The 22985-nt window shown below is 42.0% G+C and overlaps 1 protein-coding gene across 1 annotated transcript in view; it reads left to right on the plus strand.

The window, feature by feature from the left end:
* The window catches only part of STXBP4 (syntaxin binding protein 4), a 121860-nt gene that overhangs the window by 61274 nt on the left and 37601 nt on the right, over window positions 1-22985 (plus strand). The window contains exons 14-16 of the mRNA XM_081109612.1: window positions 3773-3889; window positions 4632-4681; window positions 8266-8399. Of these exons, the coding sequence (XP_080965738.1) occupies window positions 3773-3889; window positions 4632-4681; window positions 8266-8399 (301 nt within the window). The remainder of the gene's footprint in view (window positions 1-3772; window positions 3890-4631; window positions 4682-8265; window positions 8400-22985) is intronic.

Raw genomic sequence — 22985 nt, forward strand, 5'->3', positions numbered from 1 at the left:
GAATTGGTTCAGATTTCTCCTGTGTTCTCCAACTCCTATTCCATGTTTCCATCTGCTGGTTCACAAGATATATACTCTTTTTCTAATTTTTGATGATTAGTTAAGAAATTTTAGCATTCTATTTTAACTTCCTATCTAATAAAAGAGAAACATGGTAATTAGCGTATGACTGGTACCCTTCCCATTGGCTAATCAGGGCGATATGCAAATTAACTGCCAGCCAAGATGGCGGCTGGCAGCCAGGCAGCTTGAAACTAACATGAGGCTTGCTTGTTTCAGTGACGGAGGAAACCAACGTTCCCCACCTGCTTTGCCGGCCCCTGAGCCTGCAGTTTGAAACATTGTAACAAATATAGAAGCTAAACAAAACCCCAGAAACCTGCTTTCAGCGAGCCAGGATCTCAGAGCTGGAGTTATACATTGTTTCGATTATAGAACCCAAACAAACCAGATACCTGCTTTCAGCAGCAGAGGCCTCAGAGCTGGAGCCAGAGCTAAAGCTGGCCCAGAATAAAAAAAAAAAAGAAAAAAAGGAGCAGTTGGGAGTTTCAGCCCTCAGCCCCTCACCCAGACTGGCCAGGCACCCCAGTGGGGACCCCCACCCTGAAGGGTGTGTGACCAGCTGCAAACAGCCATCATCCCCTCACCCAGGCTGGCCAGGCACCCCAGTGGGGACCCCCACCCTGATCCAGGACACCCTTCAGGGCAAACCAGCTAGCTCCACCCATGCACCAGGCCTCTATCCTATATAGTAAAAGGGTAATATGCCTCCCAGCACCGGGATCAGCGGAGCCGCGAGGCCTCTGCTGGGATCAGCGGAGCCGAGAGGCCTCGTGGCACCGGGATCAGCGTGACAGGGTCCAGCGCTCAAACCCCCTGATTGCCCTGCGGCTCTGTGTGTGACAGGGGGCAGGGCCACAACCTCCCTATCCGCCCTGCTCTGTTCCTGACAGGGGAAGGCGCCCCAACCTCCTGATCAGCCCTGCTCTGTGCCTGATACAGGGGAGCTCCCCAACCCTCTGATCGCCCTGCGGCTCCGTGTGTGACAGGGTGCGGCGCCCCAACCCCCTGATCGGCCCTGCTCTGTGTGTGTGTGTGACAGGGTGCGGCGCCCCCACCCCCCCATACCCCCCACGTGCCCTGCTCTGTGTGTGACAGTGTAGAGCCATAACCTCCCCATCGGCCCTGCCCTGAGTGTGACAGTGGCGGCGCCCCAACCCCCTGATCGGCCCTGCTCTGTGGGTCATAGAGGGCAGCGCCCCAACCCCCTGATCCGCCCTGCTCTGTGTGTGACAGGGGGCAGTGCCCCAACTCCCCTATCGGCTCTACTCTGAGTGACAGGGAGGAGCTCCTCAACCACCTGATGGGCTCTGCTCTGTGCGTGACAGGGGGGAGCTCCCCAACCCCCTGATCGACCCTGCTCTGTGCGTGACAGGGTATGGAGCCCCAATCCCCCTGATGGGCCCTGCTCTGTGTGTGACAGGGGGTGGCACTGCAACCTCCCCATCGACCCTGCCTTGAGTGTGTTGGGGGCGGTGCCCCAACCCCCCAATCGGCCCTACCCTGAGTGTGACTGAGGGTGGCATCGCAACCTCCCAATCCACCCTGCTCTGTGCATGACAGGGGGCGGCGCCCCAGCTCCCCAATCAGCCCTGCTCTGAGCCCGACCAGGGGCTGCACCTAGGGATTGGGCCTGCCCCTCTGCCACCCGGGAGCAGGCCTAAGCCAGCAGGGCGTTATCTCCCGAGGGGTCCCAGACTGCGAGAGGGCATAGGCCGGGCTGAGGGACCCCCCCTTCCCCCGCGAGTGCACTAATTTTTGTGCACCGGGCCTCTAGTAAATTATATAAAACTAATCACTAGCTTTCCCCTTCTTCTAAAAGTACTTTAGAACAAATTCAATCACCTCTTCCTACTTCATTTCTATTTGTGTCACTATTTTAGTTCTTTCTTGACTTTTAGCACCATAACTTAAACATGACTGCAATGTATTTTGTGCAGTCAACCTTTGTTTAGGTAAACCGCCATGCTTACCATTTTCTATGTGTAACAGTCTTTCTTTCTTCTCAGACCTTCTTGCTAGAATTATTTTCTTTCTTTCTGAAGTGCAGCTTTTAGAAATTTGTCCAGTGAGATTTCTTGGTAATAAACTCTGTCCATTTTTGTTTGCCTGGAAACATCTTTATTGAACTCTTGTTCTTGAAATACATTTTTGTTACATTTAGAATTGTGTTGCATTTAGCACTTACTTTTTTCAGTGTTTTTACTCCATGGTTACAGAAATCATTAACCAGTCATTTGTTTGAAATCTGTTGTTTCTTTGTAGATGATTTTAAGATCTCTTTATCGTCAGTGTTCAGCAGTTTGACTCTGAAGAGTCATGTGTTGACTTAATTATTTAGATTCATTGAGCTCCCTGAATAAAAATGCCCTTTGCCATTTTTTTTAAAACCATAAAGTGTTATCCTCAGCTATTTTTCGTTCATTCTTTTTGGTCTACCTTATGTAATTCAGATTGGATGTATGCAAGATCTTCTTTTCTCCTTACCTCTTTCTTTTATGTTTTTTATTTTTATCTTTCTGCTTCATTATAAGGACCTTCTTTACCTCTGTCTTCCAGCTTACCCATTCTCTTCTCAATTGTGTCTAATTGGATAGTAAGCCCATAAATTGAGCTTCTAATTTAATTATGATTACATTTTTATTTTTTAAGATTGATTTTTATATCATTGAATCTATTTTGATAGTTTCTTAATCCTCTATTTTGCTTTCAATTCCTTCTTAAGTTTTAAAACATAATAAGTATTACTTTACATTCTATATCTGATCACTCCAGTGTCTGTGGTTTTTATAGGTCTTACCTTGTAATTTGTTTTCTTCAATGAACTTTTCATTTATGGTAGATTATTTCTGAGGTCAGGTTCTTTTGGATACAATGTATGTGAGGATTACTTAAGATTTCAGTGTAGAAAATACCCCTGCAGAGAAGTTTTGTGTTTTCTTCTACCAGCTTGGGACCAATTTAAACTAAATTTTCAGCTTATGAATTTACAGATCACATACGCAGTATAAATTCTGACCTTAAACCTGCTTGTGGTTAGCACTTATTCAGGGGATACTTTTTAAAATCTGCTCCCCAGAGCCAAAGTCAAAACTCTCTTCACCTTGAGTTTGTTTCTTCCTAGTTCACCCATTAGAGTTCTCCCACCTGCCGTATGTGCCTGAGGAAGCCCCAAGCTGTAGGCCGCCAGAGCTCAGCACGTGCCCTCAGAGCACACTACGCTGCAGCCACTCTTACTCCAGCGTTCACTCAGCACTGCTGCTGCTCGTCCGCGTGGAACGCCTGCCCTGCCCACGGAACCCCTTACCTCCCTGCCAGCTCAGCTTCGTATCGGGTTGTGTAATATTAAACATAGGTGTCTAGCTTCAGGATTTTCAGTTTTGCCACACTGGTAGGGTTTTCTGTCAGCATCTGGTAAGACATGTTGCAAAACAAAACAAAACAACACTGTAAACTAATTTAAATGTAATTCATTATAGGAAGTAATAAAGTTATATGAAGCTTATCTCATCAAATTTGCAGCACCCGTGCAGTTTAACTGTTAAATGGGCCATTGTTTTTAAGTGCTGCCCCAAATCAGCCGGCCTACATAATAAAGAGAAAATAAATGATACGGCAGTGTCGGGTGCTAGTCCACACAAGCTAAGGCAGGCGCCTCTCCTGTGGAATGGAAGAAGGGCGTAAGACGACCTTTTCTGCTCTCTCCACCCAGGGAAGTGTTCAGGAGTTAAGAAAGAGAATCACGGTGCTTGACTGCCAATTGCGAAAATCAGAAGTGGCTCGAAAAACTTTCGAGGCATCCACTGAAAAGCTGCTTCATTTTGTAGAGGTAAATTTTCCTATTACGTTACTTTATGTCCATTTCTAAGAAATGGATAGGCAGCTAAGCTATATAGATAAATACTAGTGTTCAGTGGCTGGTGAAACAGTCTCTGTGGTCAAAACAGCAATACTAACAGAGTCAGATTTAAATTGCCTAGATAATGAAAAGACCAGCTAACATACAGGTTGTTAAGAGACATTATTAAGACAGGGTAACATGATCCCAAATGCATTCTGTGTGTTAATGAATACTTTTCTAAGAAAACTCTTGATATTCTATAAACATTATTTGATATTTACTAGTCATAAAGAAATGTTTGATGGTTTTATTTCTGAGTAGAATTACATGTTATTGTAATTGATCCCCTCCACCACCACCACAAAACAGAAATACCTTTTAAAAAATATATATTTTTATTGCTTTCAGAGAGGAAGGGAGAGGGAGAGAGAGATAGAAACATCAAGTGATGACAGAGAACCATTGATCAGCTGCCTCCTGCTCACCCCCTATTGGGGATCGAGCCCGAAACCCGGGCATGTGCCCTTGTTCAGAATCAAACCCGGGACCCTTCAGTCCACAGGCCGGTGTTCTATCCACTGAGCCAAACCAGCTAGGGAAGAAGTACCCTTTTAATCAACTGAGGCGGGGGGGGGAGAGCATGAAGGAAGAGGTGATAAATATTAATTAAGCAAGAAAAGACATTTTTTAAAACGATCAAACAGATCTTCACTATTTTCTTTGTTGACAGGCTATTCAAGAAGTATTTTCTGATAATTGCGCTCCTTTATCAACTTTAAGGTAAGAATAGTTGAGTGCCTCCTACAGGTATGGCCACAGATTACATTTTCATCTGGTAATTGGGACTAAAATACAAAAGTCTCTTAGGTTTAAGATGCTATGTAACTCCTATCCGATACTGTTCTTTAATGTCTTGTGGAAATAGACACAAGGATATGTCATTGTTGACCTCATCTCTGTGAAAGAAATTCCTGGAGATATTTAGCAAATCATTGTAACCTCATACTCTAAAATTGAATTCTGTAAAGAAATTAAGCATCCTGTATATGAATAAAACTCACTACCCTAGTCACTGCTAAAGGTAACTCTCTATCTAGCATATTAGTTGTTATGGCAAACAGAAGTTTATCAAACATGCCCATGCTATCCATTTCTTGCATTTTCAGCATTCAATAGACATAAATAAAAAATACATATTTGGAGAATACACCTTGATTTTGTTATTATTCATAGTTGGTTTCTGATATAAAGTTTCTTACTAGGAGCTACAATCATACTAATAACATTTATTTTTTTCAAACTGCAAGTTTATGGTCATTTAGATACATGATACAAAAGAAAGATTTCTGTTTGTGCATTTTCTAAGCAATTTTTTTCTCTCATCTTATAGTAGCTGACACTAACATTCAGCTTCTAGCAATGTATGCTTACAGAAACATAGGCAAATTCTACCTTATGCTATGAAAAAAGCAGTTTATTAAGTGAAGATAATTCACTGTATTCTTATTATATTTTAGGTTTCCACAGCATTTTTTTCAATTTAGAAGAAATCCTATAGTAGTACACTTTTAAACTCATTTTATTGTAATGTTTATTTCTTCTAATGAAGGAATTTGACATTTTTAATTGTTATCCATGCTACTTATGATGTAAGATATTTATGTGAATTCCGTGATAATTATTTTTAGTAAGGATGTTAAAATACTCAGCAATCAGATTCCCCTTGTAGGTGTGCCCCCTACCCGCACCCCCAAGGTCTCATCGTGACCGTGAATAATAATTCAGTCTGCCCTTGCCTTAATCTAGTTCATGAAAAAAGGATAAATTTTAAAAGTGACATTAAACAAAGTTTCACCATGTCTTGGAAAGTTAAACACTAGCAAAATTTGGTTCAGTCTTTTTTTTTCCCCCTTAGGGGAGGTCTAAAGGGAGGATCGCAATAGAATATTCATCAGCTTTTTGTTTTTAAGGAATTTTAAAAATTGATTTCAGAGAAGGAGAGAGATGAGAGAGAGAGAGAGAGAGAGACATCAGAGAGAGAGAGTGAAACATCAATGATGAGAGAGAATCATTGATCAGCTGCCTCCTGCATGCCCCCTACTGGGGATTGAGCCCACAACCCAGGCATGTGCCCTGACTGGGAATTGAACCATTACTTCCTGGTTCATAGGTCATTGCTCAACCACGGAGCCACACCAGCTGGGTCAGTCTTTTTAATATACTGTATCTTCGTAGTGGATATTTATCTTGGTCATTCAACACAAAATAATGGTTATTTATTTGAATTTAATAATTGATGCTTTAATTTTTCCTTGTTAATTAATCCCATTATGCTTAAGAATTATGCTTAGCATAATGACTTTTTGCAGTAAACAAACCCTTGCATTTTTAATTACATCTAAATGCATTTATTTCAGGTGACATTTGCATTTTTCAAAGTAACAGAAGTGCTCTAGGCTGTTAGGTTTAGGAGAAACAAATGGAAGTGCTTAAGAGATAATTTCACTAATAAATATACATATTGAAGTTATAGTTAATATTATAAGAAGTAATAGTAGATGCATGTTTAATAAATTTATGTTTATGAGCTTAACTTGAATTTTTACAAAATGAAATAAAAGGCTACATCATGTTAGCATAAGATAAGCACTCACTAAAAAAGTCCAACAAATGACTTAGGAGGTGGGTCATCCTTCTATTCCTTTTTATAAAATACTAGGGGCCCGGTGCACGAAATTCATGCACTGGGTGTGTGTGGGGGGGAGTGTCCCTCAGCCCAGCCTGCCCCCTGTCACATACTGGGAGCCCTCAGGCGTTGACCCCCATCACCCTCCAATCACAGGATCGGCCCCTTGCCCAGGCCTGACGCCTCTGACAGAGGTGTCAGGCCTGGGCAGGGGACCCTCATTTCCCCCCATCACTGGTTCTGCCCCCAGCCCAGGCCTCATGCCTCTGGCCCAGGCGTCAGGCCTGGGCAGGGGACCCCCAGAGCCCTCCGATTGCTGGCTCTGCCCCTTGCCCAGGCCTGATACCTCAGCCAGAGGCGTCGACCCCCATCACCCTCCGATCGCCTGATCGACCCCTTGCCCAGGCCTGACGCCTCTGCCAGAGGTGTCAGGCTTGGACAGGGGACCCCCACCTCCCCCCGATCACTGGCTCTGACCCCTGCCCAGGCCTGATGCCTCTGGCCCAGGAATCATGCCTGGGCAGGGGACCCCCATCTCCCTCTGATCGCTTGCTCCACCCCCCACCCAAGCCTGACGCCTCTGACCCAGGCTTCAGGCCTGGGCAAGGGGACCATCATATCCCTCCAATCCCCGGCTCCGCCCCCAACCCAGGCCTGATGCCTTGGCCAGAGGAGTTGACCCTCATCACCCTCCAATCACCAATCACCGGATTGGCCCCTTGACCAGGCCTGAGGCCTCTGGCAGAGGTGTCAGGCCTGGGCAGGGGATCCCCAGCTCCCCGCGGTTGCAGGCTCTGCCCCTGCCCAGGCCTAACGCCTCTGGCCGAAGCATTAGGCCTGGGCAGGGGACCCCCAGCTCCCGCAGTTGCAGGCTCCGCCCCTGCCCAGGCCTAACGCCTCTGGCCTAGGTGTCCGGCCCGGGCAGCGGGGACCATAGTGGCAGCGGGGGGGCGCCGCCATCGCGTGGGCTCCGCCCTTGCCCCTGCAGGACGCCTCTGGCTGAGGCGTCTGGCTCAGGCAGCGGGGACCCATAGCTGCAGTGGCCCCACAATCGTGGGCTCCGCTTTAGGCCCAGGCAAGGGACCCCTAGCTCCCGGGACTGCCAGCTTCAACCGTGCCCAGCTCCCATCGCTGGCTTTACCCCTACTTCCTGCTATCACTGACCAGGGCGGCAGAGGCACCTGATTCTCCGATCATGGCTGGAGGGCAGGGCAAAGGTGGCCCCAGGGCAGCCTTTGCCCTGCCCCCCAGCTCTTAGCTCTCCCCTGGGTTTCAGATCACTGTCAGTGGCAGGGGGCTTCTTCCTGCTTTCCCTTTCGCCTCCCTGCATTGTGCCTACATATGCAAATTAACTGCCATCTTGTTGGCAGTTAACTGCCATCTTAGTTGGCAGTTAATTTGCATATAGCCCTGATTAGCCAATGAAAAGGGTAGCGCCGTATGCTAATTACCATTTTTCTCTTTTATTAGTGTAGATGCCTATTTATTACACAGTCAAGAACTGAAAACAGAAGTAATGTTTCCTGTGAATTACTTCATTTATAGCTATAAGAAGACAATGTTCCCAGATGTAGAAATATTTCTGTACACATTTACAACTAATACAAATTCAGATTTAGCAAAGATAGATGTTATTTATTGTGTGATGACTTCAACTTTTGTTTTCTTGCCCTCGCAGTGAAAGAAGAGCATTGTTGGCCTCTCAGACTTCCCTGACATCGCTGGGAAGGAATGGCCGGAGCATCCCAGCATCGCTGGCCCTGGAGTCTAAGGAACTCGTTAAATCCGTTCGTGCCATACTTGATATGGACTGTAAGTTTTCAGAGTTTTTTCACTTTTTAAAAATAATTGATTTAACAAAACAAAAGAAAATTTCAAATTTGACAGTTTGACTGTGTTAGTTTGGCTACAGTAAAATTGATAGCTAAGTGATAAAAATCTTAATGCACTGATTGTAGAGGGAGAATATTTGTTTTATTTAAACTGCCCAGAATGGCTTCCAACAGAAGGTAACTGATTAAGGTGTATCTTTACTTCCATCCAAAGTCTCTTTGAGATGGAAGAATAAGCATAAACATAGGTCCTCAGCAGCACTGGAAGCCTGGAAGGGTGGAGGCAACATGGAGGGATTTTTAACAATATCAATAGATGGACCCCTGGCCGGTGTTGCTCCGTTGGTTGGAGTACCATTTTGTACACCAAAAGGTCGTGGGTTCTTTTCCCGGTCAGGGCACATGCCTCTCCCTTTATCCTGGGCCAAAAATAAATAAATAAAAATTAATTAATTAATTTAAAAATATATGTAGACATCAGATGGAGTAAGATGGAAGGTACAGCCCAGCTGAGTCTAAGACCCCAAAACACAATCAGTGTGAAAGACAAGATGCTGTAACAGTGAGTTCAGCAGAACCGCGGGGAAATCCCCAGGATCACAGGCAGGGAAAACTAGGCCGTGGGGCAGCCAGCAAGGTAATTAATTAAAGGGCTGACGAAGAGCTGAACCAGTTCCCTGCTCTTCAGGGCTGCTTGCTCAGGCATTTACTCCTCAGCGAGTCCAGGAGAACACCTCTCTAGGAAATGCATGATCTGCCAGGGCCCGAGGCACCTCTGAGCTGGAAAGAGAAGCGGGCAAGGCTCAAAGTAACTTCCAGCATCTCACAGGACACGCGGTCCTGCGGGGAGAGCCAGAATGACTGGACCGTTCCATCCTTTCCTCCTGCCATCTCCAGGCACTTCTGCCTCTTCGTGCATGTGGACTCCCTTCTTAGGTTTGTTTTCCTGTCTCTTCCCTTGAAGTCAATCAGCCTGCCGATTCCTTTAGTGCTGGCCACTAACATTTCACTATTTCTCTAGTTTGCCATTCTTCATTTTTCTGTGCTGCGGACCAGATATAAAATATATATATACATATATATATATAAATATATATGTAAGTATATGGAGATATAGATAAAATTCTATGTTGAATAAGTATTAATACGTTTTGAGTTATGTCCTAAGTAATAGATAGCTTGAGTTGGTGGAGAGCAATGTTCAAAATTCTTTCGGGTAACTTTTTCCTTCACTACTTTGTTCTAGAGGACTGGAAATGGTGGCTCTAATAGTAGCTGCTTAGTTTATGCAGTAGGGCTTTTTAAAATTTTGTATAACCTATTACCTTTTAAAAAAATCAAATTACATCTCAAAAAACCTGTAAGAACTCTTTATGTAAAGAAATCCTGTAGGTTTTTAAGGAGGGGATAAAAAATAACCACTCATAATATATGTGCATAAGCTCACAATTTTATATATCAGACATTTTTAAGTTAGAGTGGGGACAGGGTGGGGAAGTGTCGTAAATGTTTCCTTCCACGTCCTGCGTGGTTCAGGGTTCAATATCTGGAAGAGGAGCCGCACACAAATGAAATAGAACAGACAAGAGATAATTTGGAAATATTGGGGTACCAGGCGGGTAAGTCCAACTCAAGAGGAAGGACTTCCACCCGTGCTCAGTCCGCACCGACCTTTTATAGTCTGAGGTAAACAATGCAGTGGTTACCATAGTTACAGTTCTTGTGAGTTTCACCTGTTTTGATCATGTTTACACTCCCTGCACTTCCCTCAGCCCATTAGCTTCCCAGGTAAGATCTGGGGAGTGTTATAAGGCAGCCGTGGGCAAACTACGGCCTGCGGGCCGGATTCGGCCCGTTTGAAATGAATAAAACTAAAAAAAAAAAGACCGTACCCTTTTATGTAATGATGTTTACTTTGAATTTATATTAGTTCACACAAACACTCCATCCGTGCTTTTGTTCCGGCCCTCCGGTCCAGTTTAAGAACCCATTGTGTCCCTCGAGTCAAAAAGTTTGCCCACCCCTAGTTATAAGGTCAAGCCTAATTATGCTTAGAGGACTGAGACCTCTAAGCTGGGACTTGTTTGTGACTTTGCCAGGAGGTCAGTCCAAGGCTCAACCCTATATCAGTTTCCCACAGGGAAGCACCTTCACAGCCATAGCCCGGTGGACACTGCCATCATTCATTTTAATTACCTTCCTAACATTTACCTTTATATTCATCAAACATGGTTATTCAAAGAAAATGTCTGAAATCCAGCAGAACTTCTTTGAAGAAAAGTGAAAAATTCCCTCTGCACCTTTTATCCATTGCAAGGTTATACATACTTTGTTGTTTAAGACTAGCAAATAGTTTCTATGTTTTCTTTTTATTTAGAAATGTAGTTGCCAATGCTGGCATATTTTCCCAATACTTTTATATGATATATCTTTTTTTTTTATTGCTTAAAGTATTACAAAGGGTATTACATATGTGTCCTTCCCCCCCCCCCGCCCGCCCTTGACAGTCCCCTAGCCTCCCCTATCCCCCAGTGTCTTATGTCCATATATCTTTTTAAGTTTAGTAATTTAGATCAGCCCATTTTTCATTCTCTTTACACAGTAGCATTTTCTGCATGTGCAATGAAAAACAGAAACTTACTACCATGAAGTAGATCATTCAGCTTCAGCCTTCACCTCATTTCCGTGGCCATGGCTGTCTGGTTATTTCAAGTTATAATCTGAAATTTGCTCTTGGGTAATTGCCTCCACTATCTTCTTAATAGAAGGTCAGTCTAAGATGTAATACTGTGGGATTTCCTCGGAAATGAGAATACGATTTCTTGGGTCCGAGAGCTTAAGAACAATCTTCCAAAGAATGTGTATAAGACAATTGTGAACCTTTTTTGGATCATGGGATACACTAAAATCTGGAGGAAGTCCTCCTCCCAGAATTGTGCAATTATATCATTTCTGCATTCATTTTCAGGTGTTTATGAACCCCACCTTAAGAACCTGGATGTAGACTAGTAGAGACGGCCCTCTGCCCTCAGCAGAATACCTTAAGCATTTAAAGTAATTAACTTAATGCAGCTTTTCTCTGTGCAGAGTACTAAATAATTATTGCCTAAAGCTTCTTTCAATTTGGATACTTTTAAAATATGGAAGATGAGCGGTTTTCTTAATATAGAACATTTAATGTTATTATGGATTTTGAGTTAGAATATTGTCATCGCAGGAAACTGTGGCTAAAGGTCTGAGTCAGCATCTTTCAGTTGCTTATTGCTAACTGTAGGAAAACGTTGGCCTCTTCTGTTACATTACTTCCACTGAAACAGCATATAGACAGCACAGGCATTTTTAATCACTTTTTGAATCCTTGGAGGTGCTTATATTGTTCTCCATCAATATTTACGTGGCCAATATTGGAATGCTTTCGTGTAACCTTTATTTCAAATAACTACTTGCTTTGACCTATAATCTTTTTTGATTGACATCTAGATGGACAACCTAACTAGGTAACAAAAGCAGGAAGAGGCAGTTCTAGTTTAAAAATGCATAATAAAAGAATCTAGCTAGATAATCCCTGAGGAGGCCTTAATAAAAAGAGGACTTACTGGCTTCCTGAGTAATTGGTAGCATAAACACAGGCATTACCTTCCTTCAAGATTCCCATGGAAATGATTAATGCAATATCCAAATAGGGTAAAATCTTCAAAAGCAGCAGCAGTTACAGGCAGAGCCCCCGGGCTTTTCAGTACAGGGCAGGTAGCGCCTCAGAGAAGGAAAACACGAAGGCCACCTGTTCCTCCTTCTGCTGGAACAACAGTAGCAATGATGCGGAGCCCTGGCAGGAGGGCACTCCATTCTGCATTCGCATGTGAAGGGGCAATAAATAAAGTCAGAGACTGCCTGAGGGGTAGATAGACTCGTTTTTCTCTTTTATCTTTGTGAGTCGATGGCATTTTTTAAAAATACTTTTTTATTGATTTCAGAGAGGAAAGGAGAGGGAGAGAGAGAGAGAAACATCCATGAGAGAGAGTCCTTGATTGGCTGCTTCCTGCACACCCCCCACTGGGGATCGAGCCCACAACCTGGGCATGTGCCCTGACTGGGAATCAAACCGTAACCTCCTGGTTCATAGGTTGACACTCAACCACTGAGCAACACCAGCCGGGCTCAGTGGCATTTTTTAAATTCTCGGGGTTTGCACACATTCTGTCAAGCAGAAGGCCTACCAGGGCTTGGTCCTTCAGGCAGCCTAGACACACTTTAGATCTGACATGCCCTGGGCATCCAGAAAGCTTTAAATGCAAAGGGAGTTGACACAGCGGCTTCTGCACCTAGTGCCACAGTGCTCTGCACACCACCTCTGGCCCTGGCTTGCTCCTCACACCCCTCAGACCTCTGCATCATCCTTGTACACACAATGGACTAGTAAAAGCATATTGGCTGCCCCTAGCGGTGAATGTCAGGGCAACCAGGCTCCACACATCCTGTCAGAGGTCAGAAACCAATTCTGAGGACAGAGCTCTCTGCATTCACGCTTTTATAAGGAGAAATGCATCACACATGTACACACACACACACTTTATCCAAGCCCTTCTAAACAAATATGTACCAATGTGCGATGATGGAAAAAGTCCATGGTACTAAAGCTAGAAAATAGAGCTGTTGGGATTCAGAATAAACTCTGGGAACAAGATGGTAGTGATCTCAGGCCAAAACCTCCCCATTCTGCTCTTATACTTAGAAATGACATTTAAAATTGCATTCGTGTGTTTAAAAGATTGAAACCAAGAAAGGAACCTCTCCCTGCACCAAAACGGAGGGTGAAACTCTAAAGACAGGTGGGCTCCTAAGCTTCAGAGGCTCATGGAATTTAGATGAGCAGCTGGAGCAAAGGTTTCCACCCCTACGAGGGCCCAAACGAGGCCTGAGCAAGGAAGCAAGGAGTCCATAGAGCAGCGGTTCTCAACCTGTGGGTCGAGACCCCTTTGGCGGTCGAACGACCCTTTCACAGGGGTCGCCTAAGACCATCCTGCATATCAGATATTTACATTATGATTCATAACAGTAGCAACATTACAGTGATGAAGTAGCAACGAAAATAATTTTATGGTTGGGTCACAACATAAGGAACTGTATTTAAAGGGCCAGAAGGTTGAGAACCACTGCCATAGAGAATGCACTGTCTTTTCTTAAGTTACTCCTATGTTACATACTAAAGAAATAAAAAATCCCCACAGTTTAGAGCCATCCAATCCTGGCCCCTTATTAAATTTGAAAGTGAATTTCTCATCCACTACAGGTGGGAATATAACTGGCCACAACATTCTTGGGAATCAGTTTTACAGTGCATATCAGGAGCTTGTGAAATGTCTATTTGAAAAGTTTCTGTGAAAGTTAAAGAAAAAGTTTTAATGGTCATATATTTTAACCTAGTAAGTTAAAAAAAATTAATGGTCATATATTTTAACTTAATAATTACACTTACTGGTATTTTTTGCAAAGAAAATAATGAGAGGTGTGCATAAAAGCGCATACCTAAGTATTTTTATCACATCATTTCTTAGAATAGAAATATGGATGTTCAACTGTTACAAATTGGTTGCATAAGTATGTAATTCTTATTCAGCCATTGAAAATAAGGATGAACTTTTCTCCTACCAAGCAATGACCATCTGATTACATGTGTTTGCCTATGCGAGCCTCCTGCATCAATCAATTCAGGTGTTCCTGGCTGAAATTAGCAATATTTTAACTTTTAAATTTAGAAGGTCTGTAGTAGCTCATTAGAAGTGATTTAGGCAGATGGGGAAAGGTTTTAGGAGAAAACGGGGAAATGCATTTGAAGGCCTTCATAAGTTTTCTTTTAGATCCAAAACTCAGACTAGATATAACGCCTTCTCATTATACTTATTCCGGGTCTCAAAGTATCATTATTGCTTTTCTTATTTCCCCCACAGCTTATTTTTATTAACATGAATTTATCAAAGGGAGGGTCAGATATCTTTGGTGAAAGTCAGCTGGCCTGTTTAGAATGGGCATTATGGAATTTACTTCTCCGTAAAGTAATCATGCCTGCTTATGTATCTCCCTTCTCCTGGAATTGAGGAGCATGTTCCAAGCATCAGGGAATCGCTTATATGATTCTGATGCCATTAGAGAGACTAGTCCACCTGTTTTTATAAGGCAGACCTGTTCCCTGGAGAATTGATTATTCAGACCCAAATAATAGCCACTATAAATGTTGGTGGAAAATGCTAAGCTCATATATTAATCTGTATTGTTGCAAATTAAAAGTAGGTCACTGCTGTAATGTTCCATTAAGAAAGTATATCAGATTCAATCTTGGGTGATTTCTGGGAAAGAAACTATGCTTAGATTATTTAATTTTGTTTTAAATGGGAAAATTATTATTAGCTTCAAGAAAAATCAGTAATTTTTTTACTGGTACAACTTTATTTCCAGAAAACTGTATCACTTAAGAAAATGTAATCATTTCGATTCATTTCTTTATTCTTTCATGAACTATTCCTTGAGTGTCCACAGTGGGCCAGAGCCTGATCTAGGCACTGGAATAACAGCATGAACAAAGTCCTTGCCATCACATTGCTTAAGGGCAGAGATGACCAACAAGTTAGCAAATAAGTGAATAACAATTCCAGACAGTGATGACTGATACAAATATAATAAAACCAGCCGATGTGTAAGTGAGGATGTTACTCCTCTTTAGAGGGGTGGTATTTGAGCCAAGATCCCGCCTGGAGAAAATCTATGAGAAGAGCTTTTCAGGCCGAGTACAAAAGCCCTGAGGTAGGAGCAACCTTAACATAATTACAGGACAGACAAAAACCCGGGTATCTGATACATCGGAGCAAGCAGGAGAGTGACAAGAGAGGGCGGAGGTGGAGGAAGGGGCCAGGTCACACAGGGCTGTGGCCACCATCCTCAGGAGTTCGGATTTTCTTTCTGTCATAGGAGCCATTGATGGTTTTAAGCAGGAGGAGTAATATGACCTGATCTGCATTTTAAAAGATCATTGAGGTTATTTCTTTGAAACTGGACTGTAAGAGCCACAAGAGTAAAGAAAGCGGGAAGACTGCTTGGCTCTTGCAGTGGTCAACAAGGGAGATGGTAGCGTGGGCTCGGTTTGGAGTAGCAAGGAGCAAATGTTCCTTTTTAAAAAGAGATTAGTATTGCATCTACTAATGTGAGTGGATAACATTTGGAACACCTGAAATTCAATCCTGATGGTCAGACTTGATATCCCTGTGCATATAGGGCCCACGACTCCAGATGCACAAAGCAATGCTGTGTTGTCATCACAGATCTTAGCCAACCTCATGTTTCCCTATTTCTCCTTCGGCACAATAATTAACTGTTGGGTATGTGCCTTTTTCACGGAACAAACTCCTGAGAACTGAAGTGGTGAAATTGTTTAATAATACCACATCTGTAGTAAACTTAATACAGTTTATTATAAAGCCACCATATTTCCTGTATTTAGTGCACACACACAGATTTCTAGTGAGTAGGGATCCCAGAGCTACTACACGGTATGCATTTTCACGGAAGATCATTACCAGGAAAGTATTTCAGATACAGACTTTAATCACATAGACTGCCAGCAGCCGTAATAGAGGGAGGCTTGGCTAGACGAGCAGTACTTAATTCCTCCCACAGGACAGGAGTATGGTTGTCAAGGGGATTGCAGGATGGACAGCGTCTAAGATTTAATCTAGTAAAAGCTTATACACCTTAGGACTAACATGATGAACAGATCGTAACATAAAATGATTTCTAACGCAAAAGCAGAAAAAAATAATACTAGGGCTGCTTCAAAAACTACAGAAGGGCATTGGTGGTAAAGTCTATTAAATTATCTGCCTTCCAAAAAATGGAACTCCAGTTTCTTTCAGGATTAGAACTGACTGTGATAACAGGATGTCTAAAGTGTAGTTCATGCTGCAGTCCTGTAACTACCTGAACAACCAAAATGTAAATGATGCCAGAAAGAAACATCTTTCCTTCAAGGACTGAGGATGTCCTCATCCAAACAGAGTACATTTTGGGGGGTGAGTAGGATGGGTGTTCTCCAGAGGTCAAATGAGGACGAAGTAGCAACAGCTCATCTCAGAAAAGACAGCAGTGGGAGCCGTTGTGTGCAGTAACAGCTCGAGCAATAATTTAATGTGATAAACGAGTTCAATTTCGATCCAGAACTTTCTGCCTTCAACAACAGAATATGCCTATTACTAGGACAGATAATATATTTTGAAATCATAATATCATAGAGATAAAAGGTTTTTAAATTTTATCAGTTTTACATAAGGTTTAAAAGTACTATTTTACATCAATATGTCTGCACATCAGTAAATCCTGTGAGATAGGCATTATCATTTCTAATTTAAAAGCTAGAAAAAGAGCAAGGCTCAGAGAACTTAAGTGATGTACTTAAGTCACAGGCTCAGAGGCCAACCCCAGAACCCTAACACAGATCTTCTGATGAGTCCCATGGGTCCCTAGGGAATATAGTTGGTCATTACATCACAATTGAATTGGGATATTTTTTTTTCTCTTTGGAGTATATAACATGGTAGGAAGGGGGGGGGAGGGGCTTATTTATACTAAACAGTATCTTAGGTTTGATAAAATACGGTGACTTCTTAGTTACCTAAGTTTCTGGAGTGGGAATACAATCTTCATGACATTGTTTCAAGCACAGAGGGATCTATATTAAAGGGCTTTATAACATGTAAAGCACTATGTAAATAGATTATGTTTAGAGTTCCTTTTTTTTTTTTAATTAGAATCATTGACCAAAATTTACCTCATCTTAACTAATTTTCCTGACCTACATCTTCAGAATAAAGCACCAGCTTTCATTGGTTCAAAAAACTTTCCCAATTTTCCATCAGGTATAGAGGATACCTAACTTTGATGCATTAGTTTTCCAGGAAGTCAGATTGGCAGAGTACCTGTTTTTTTGTGTGTGTTTTTTTAAATTAGAAACTTCTCTTTGAATATTCTTTTTCGAGGGAGCATTTGTTACTTCTGAAATTTAAACCATCTTTTAATAGTTAAAAAACAAGTTAAGCATCATGGAAACCTCACAGTAAGAAATAAAAATTCCCTTTGGAATGATTTACAAAACAGTGCATAAAAAGGGAATAATAGATGCGCCTAGGTTAAAGACCTTCAAACCAAAGATACAGAATCAAGAACTGAATCTTTAATAATCTTTTTCAAAAACGTGTGACCTTATGAACTTATCCAACCAACATTTCCAATTAGATTAAGACGATTAGGTCTTGGGACCGCACAATGCTGTTGGTGCTTCTCATTTCTTCTCCCAAATGCTCATGAAAGTTCAAGTCAACGTAAGTCCATTCACAGAGTAAATTGGGAGTGAGAGAACCTGCTTCTTGCATGAGATCTTTTACATCTGGAGGTAATTCCTCATCCTCACTTTTGCTCCATTTATAAAATGGAAAGAATGAGCATCTGGGCTCATTATATTATGGGCTAAAATGGAGTAACATTTGTGAAGTTGTCTGTAGTTTTTACATAAAAATCAGTTCTATGTACCCTAAAGGCTATCTTCATCAAAACAATAGGCTCATTTTTAAAATTTATCTTAAAAATTAAGTATTGTTGAAAGTATTACAGTTGTCCCCTCTGTCCCCCCTTCATCCCACTCCCACCCACCCACCCCCAGGCCTTCACTGCACTATTGTCTGTGTTCATTGGTTATGCATATAAGTTCTTTGGTTAAACTCATTTTTTACTTGTAGGGAGGCAGAATAGTATAGGTTCAAATACAGCTCTACTACCCAATAGATTTGTGTTTTGGGATTTCTCTGAGCTCTCTGAGTCTCATTTTCTTCATCGATGAACATGGAGATATCACCAACTCATAGAGTTGTTGCAAGAATTAAATATAATACATCTGAAGTAGCAAGCTTATTAAAGATAATGTTTATAAAGTGATTCACATCTGGTAGGTACTCAATATATATCATCATTATAATTTTCATCATTCATTGTCCTGATGTAAAAGAAGTAGTTTGCCCTTGCAGTCTAGTCCGAGGGTAAACTATTCTCTTCTTCCCTGCTCTTCTTTGGAGGAGTAGGGGGAGAGCCGGAAACCTTGGTAGGTGGTGAAAGGTTTCTACTAATGTAGATTCGTATCATCTATCATTGTTAAATCACTCCACTGAAAACACATAGGAAACCATGTGCTGAAACCTTGAAAACAATTGCAAACCAACATTTCACTCTTTAAGTAGCAGTAACATTTGCATAGGAAACCCAGCTTCAACTCACATTTATTTCGTGAATATGAAGTTTAAAATAATAGAGAAGTTTAAGTCTAACTGGCAACCTCAAGGGCTCCCATTTGCAGTCTTGTATATGGAGAGGGAGGTCTTGCTGAACTCATATAGAAGGTAGAAATGCTCAGGAATGGGTATGAGTAGCCACCGGTTCATTGCAAACCTTTAAGCTACCCTTTCACAGGCATTCCTCCCCTAAGAGGAAGGAGTAAGCCATAGAGATACCTCGTAGAAGAATGTCCCAGCAGCGAGTGCAAAGGCCCCGAGCAGAAGAGTACCCGGTATGTTTGTGAAAAACAAATTGACATTTGCCTGTATCTTCCCAGTTGAGAAAATGGCCTTCAGAGTGGCGAGGCTAGAATGTTTCCCTGGGTGAAAAAAGGTCCCTCTGTTAGAGTAAGCGATACAAATGGCCTTCTTAGAGCTTTGATGAGCTTTGTGAAGCAACATCATGTTCTGCTGAGATGACTCCCTTCTGTCTTGCCCGTCTCTTTGACTCCTTCTATCCAATCAGAGGAATTTTGGGGGAAACATCTTAGATAAGATTATGTTAGAAGCGCTGTGGGTGAATATTCCTGAGAGAAGCCGCTGTCCCTCCTCACCAGGTGACATTGTCTCATTCAGTTTAGCATTCCCAGTGCCTATCACAGCGCTGGACACACAGCTGACGTGACTGTTTGATGAGTGAATTTGTCGTTGAGTTACCTCCCCCATAAATTCAGTAAGAAAGAAGGAAAGACACCCTTCCCTACTGTGGTGTTTTCCCTTCTTAGATTTCTGGGAACGAAAAGACAAGCATGACCTTTATTTGTTCACAGGGAAGCACATGAATGAATCCTGAGGACACAGAGATGAGTGTATTACATCTTGTAAATAGAAGGGACCTTACCACTCTAATATGAATGCTGGTTATTTCATAATTCTCTTGTTTTCTTCTTAATCTACAGAGCTCTGTTTAGTTTTATAGGAGACACGCTCAGTGTTGGCAGATGCTAAAAGCTTAATTGTCTGATTCCAAATGATATTGACAGAATGGACTCATTTGTTATGTCTCCATTTTCTACACATCACATAAGAGCGCAAACCTTTTATAACCTGACAGTAATTGAAATGCCTTTATCTTTTATTCGTTTTATTTTCAACTTCTTTCTCTGTAGAACCCTAGTGGAAACAGTCTTAACATTATTCATTCCTGTTTGGTGCATTGAATGCCTGGTACTTTGTACCTCATTACTAGCAATTTGTGAATTCTTTATAAATGCTTTTGCTAATTAATTCCTAATTGCCTTTTTGGACATACTGATGACAAAATGCCCAAAAGATTTGGTTTCATTTACATAACATATAAGTAGGAAATGGGCAAAAATTTATGCTCTGTTGCTTTTACTGTTCATTTCAGAAACATGGTATTATTTTAATCTAAACTAAGCAAATGAAAGCATTTCAGCTTCTAATGTCATTATTTGTGAATTAGGAAATTACATACCTGTTGAATTGAAACCTTCATTTCTAAAAAGTGAATTGATAAAAAGTGTAGGGATGCTCAATGGCCATGTACATTACTTCTCCCCTACGCCTATTCTCTGTGGCCTTTAATACATTAACGAGACCACATCACTCCTCGAGTCCAAACTCTCCATCTGCTTCCCATCACACTGAGAATAAGATTTGAACTCTTGACTGTGGCATAGGAGGTCCTCGTTCCTGGGCCTGACTAGCAGTCTGATCTCATTGTCTGCCACTCTTCCCTGCTTACACTCCCAGCCACATTGGTCTTTCTGTGGTTGTTGACATGCCAAGCTCATTCCCACCTCATTGCCTCTGTACTTGCCCTCCACCTCCTGGAATGGCCTTCCTCAGAACTTCATAAGACTCACTCTTTCATTTATTCATGACCTGTGTTTTCAAGTCATTTTCTCAAGGAGGCTTTTCCCAGCCACTCTAAACTACTAGCCCCCCTCATCAGTAAGTATCTCTCATGATTCCTCTACTCTAATTTGTTTTTCTAATAGCACAGATTGCTACCTGAGACGGTATTTTACATTCTGTCCCACTAGAAAGTAAAATACAGGAAGGCAAGGTTCTCACATATCTTCTCACCACTATAGCCCCAGAATCCATTACCTCAGTGATTCAACACGTGTTAATTGAGCAACTAAATGAATAAGATTCTGGAGGTAGATTGTATAGGACTGAACAATAGTTGAAGAAAGTAACAAAGAGGAGAGATCAAAACAACACTGAATTTTTGAGCCTGGATAACTAAAGGGAGGTAGAACCATCCAAATTCACAAGTAACCCAGATAGAAAGACAGATTTGGGAGAAAAGGCAGACAAGTTCTGTAGAAATGCTCATAGACATTCAGAGGGAGATTGAGAGCGAGGTCAGGATTGGAGATGGTTAGGGGATGATTCATGTAGTTCTGATAATTGAAGCCCAAATATTGTAGAGAAAGGATGTATCAGGAAAGAAGGAGAAGTCCTGTAGGGACAGCTCAGAGGAAGAGGGCCCAGATGGAGAGCAGTCAGGATGCTAGGAGTAGAAATGAAGGTAGATTATCGGGAGGTTAGAAAATAAAGCCCAAGGAGAAGAGGATTGCACGGAGGGGGTGGTAAGCAGTGCTAAATGCCGGTAACAAGAGGACAACACGTGAGACACAAATTGGCTGTGATTGTGAGCATTTGTGGCCGTTGAGAAATGCTTCCATAGACTGGTGAGAGCAGACATACATTTCACCAGCGCTGCCTTGAATGCTAGTGTAATGTTTCTTCGTGATTCGTAAGGCATTTCAGTATCTCTTAGACCTTCTGGTCATTTTGGAAATGTCAGTTATGTAACTCTAGTTTAAAAGGTGTAGGATTAAGGAAAAAGGTCGAGGAAGCTGAGCTGCATCTACACTGATCCTATAACATATGGTAGAAGTTACTTAACTTGAACAAATTCCCGCCTGTGCCCAGATTTCTGTGACGCTCGTGAGGGATGCAAGGTGCTCTGATAACTCTCAACAACGTGTCATTTAAGTGTGTGCACAGTTTTTTCTAAATTGAGAAGTGCTGAGATAGAAGGGAAAATGTTACTTAGGCCAGAGATATACAGGGCCCCCCCCCCCGCCCCCCACCTGCCAAAATGTATACACACTGTCACAGCTGATAGCTCAATTTTAAAAATGAAATGTATTTTAATAAACACTGTGTTTATAATTATTCAAAGTGTGTGTATACATTTGGGTGGACATCTTATATTTATTTTATTGTCTGCTGACATAAAAATGTGTTAAACTTTATTTTTGTTAATTTTGAAAAGATCTAAAAAGTGAATAAGCAGGAAAAATTGCTTGTAATTCACCACTAAGGGACCATTGTTTACATTTTGACTTAATTTTTTTCAATCCTTTATTTCAGTTTTTTAAAACTTTTGTGTTATTTCTATATAACGGGAGGAGTATAGTGGCCTACAGTATAGGTTCAAGACTCAGTTTGCCTGGGTGCAAATCCCACCTCTGCTTCTTGTAAGCAACATGAACTTGACAAGTTTCATAACCTCTGTGCCTCAGCCTTGTCACCTGTAAAATGTAGGAACAACTAATTCTTGTATAAGCTGATTGCCCTAATAGCCGGTCTACAAAGCAGTTCATCCCAGACTCTCCCCACCTTTCCAGTCTTGCCTGTTCTATATTCCCCCTGCGCTGGCACCTACATGGAAGACTTCGCACTCCTCGCGTTATTTTATCTATCATCCTCCTCATGTTCTGTACCTTTTTCATTCGTCTGGATATGCAAATACTATTTACAGATGTCATCTAGGTTGGGAGCCACCTCCATTCCTGGAGACTGGGCTAACACGAGCCACTGAGGAGCCCAGTTAAGGATTATACTTGTCCACAATGGCCCTGAAGTTGCATTGCACTGTGCCCCCACATTAAAGTCAAATATGACCTGGATCTGTTCTGAGAAAAAAGGATCATAAACTAACTAAAGCACTTGGTTGTCTGTATCAGCGTTATTATCCTAAAAAGCCATTAACCATGCAATGATAATCAAATCACTGGATGGGCTGTTAACAGTAATATGCCCCTTAGGGTAATTGCAACCCTGTGTGCAGTGTGCAGACTGTTGTGACAAAAACGGTGCTGAGATGAGGCTAAATGGGAACTACTTAAGTAATAGAGGACCCGAGGGAAAACAGTCTTCTGTTGTTTCCTTCAGGAAGTGGACAACATTTCTTTTTAGTGTCCTTAACGAAAAGG

The sequence above is a fragment of the Myotis nattereri genome (genome assembly GCF_964212035.1).
Source record: "Myotis nattereri genome assembly, chromosome: 16".
NCBI classification, from domain to species: domain Eukaryota; kingdom Metazoa; phylum Chordata; class Mammalia; order Chiroptera; family Vespertilionidae; genus Myotis; species Myotis nattereri.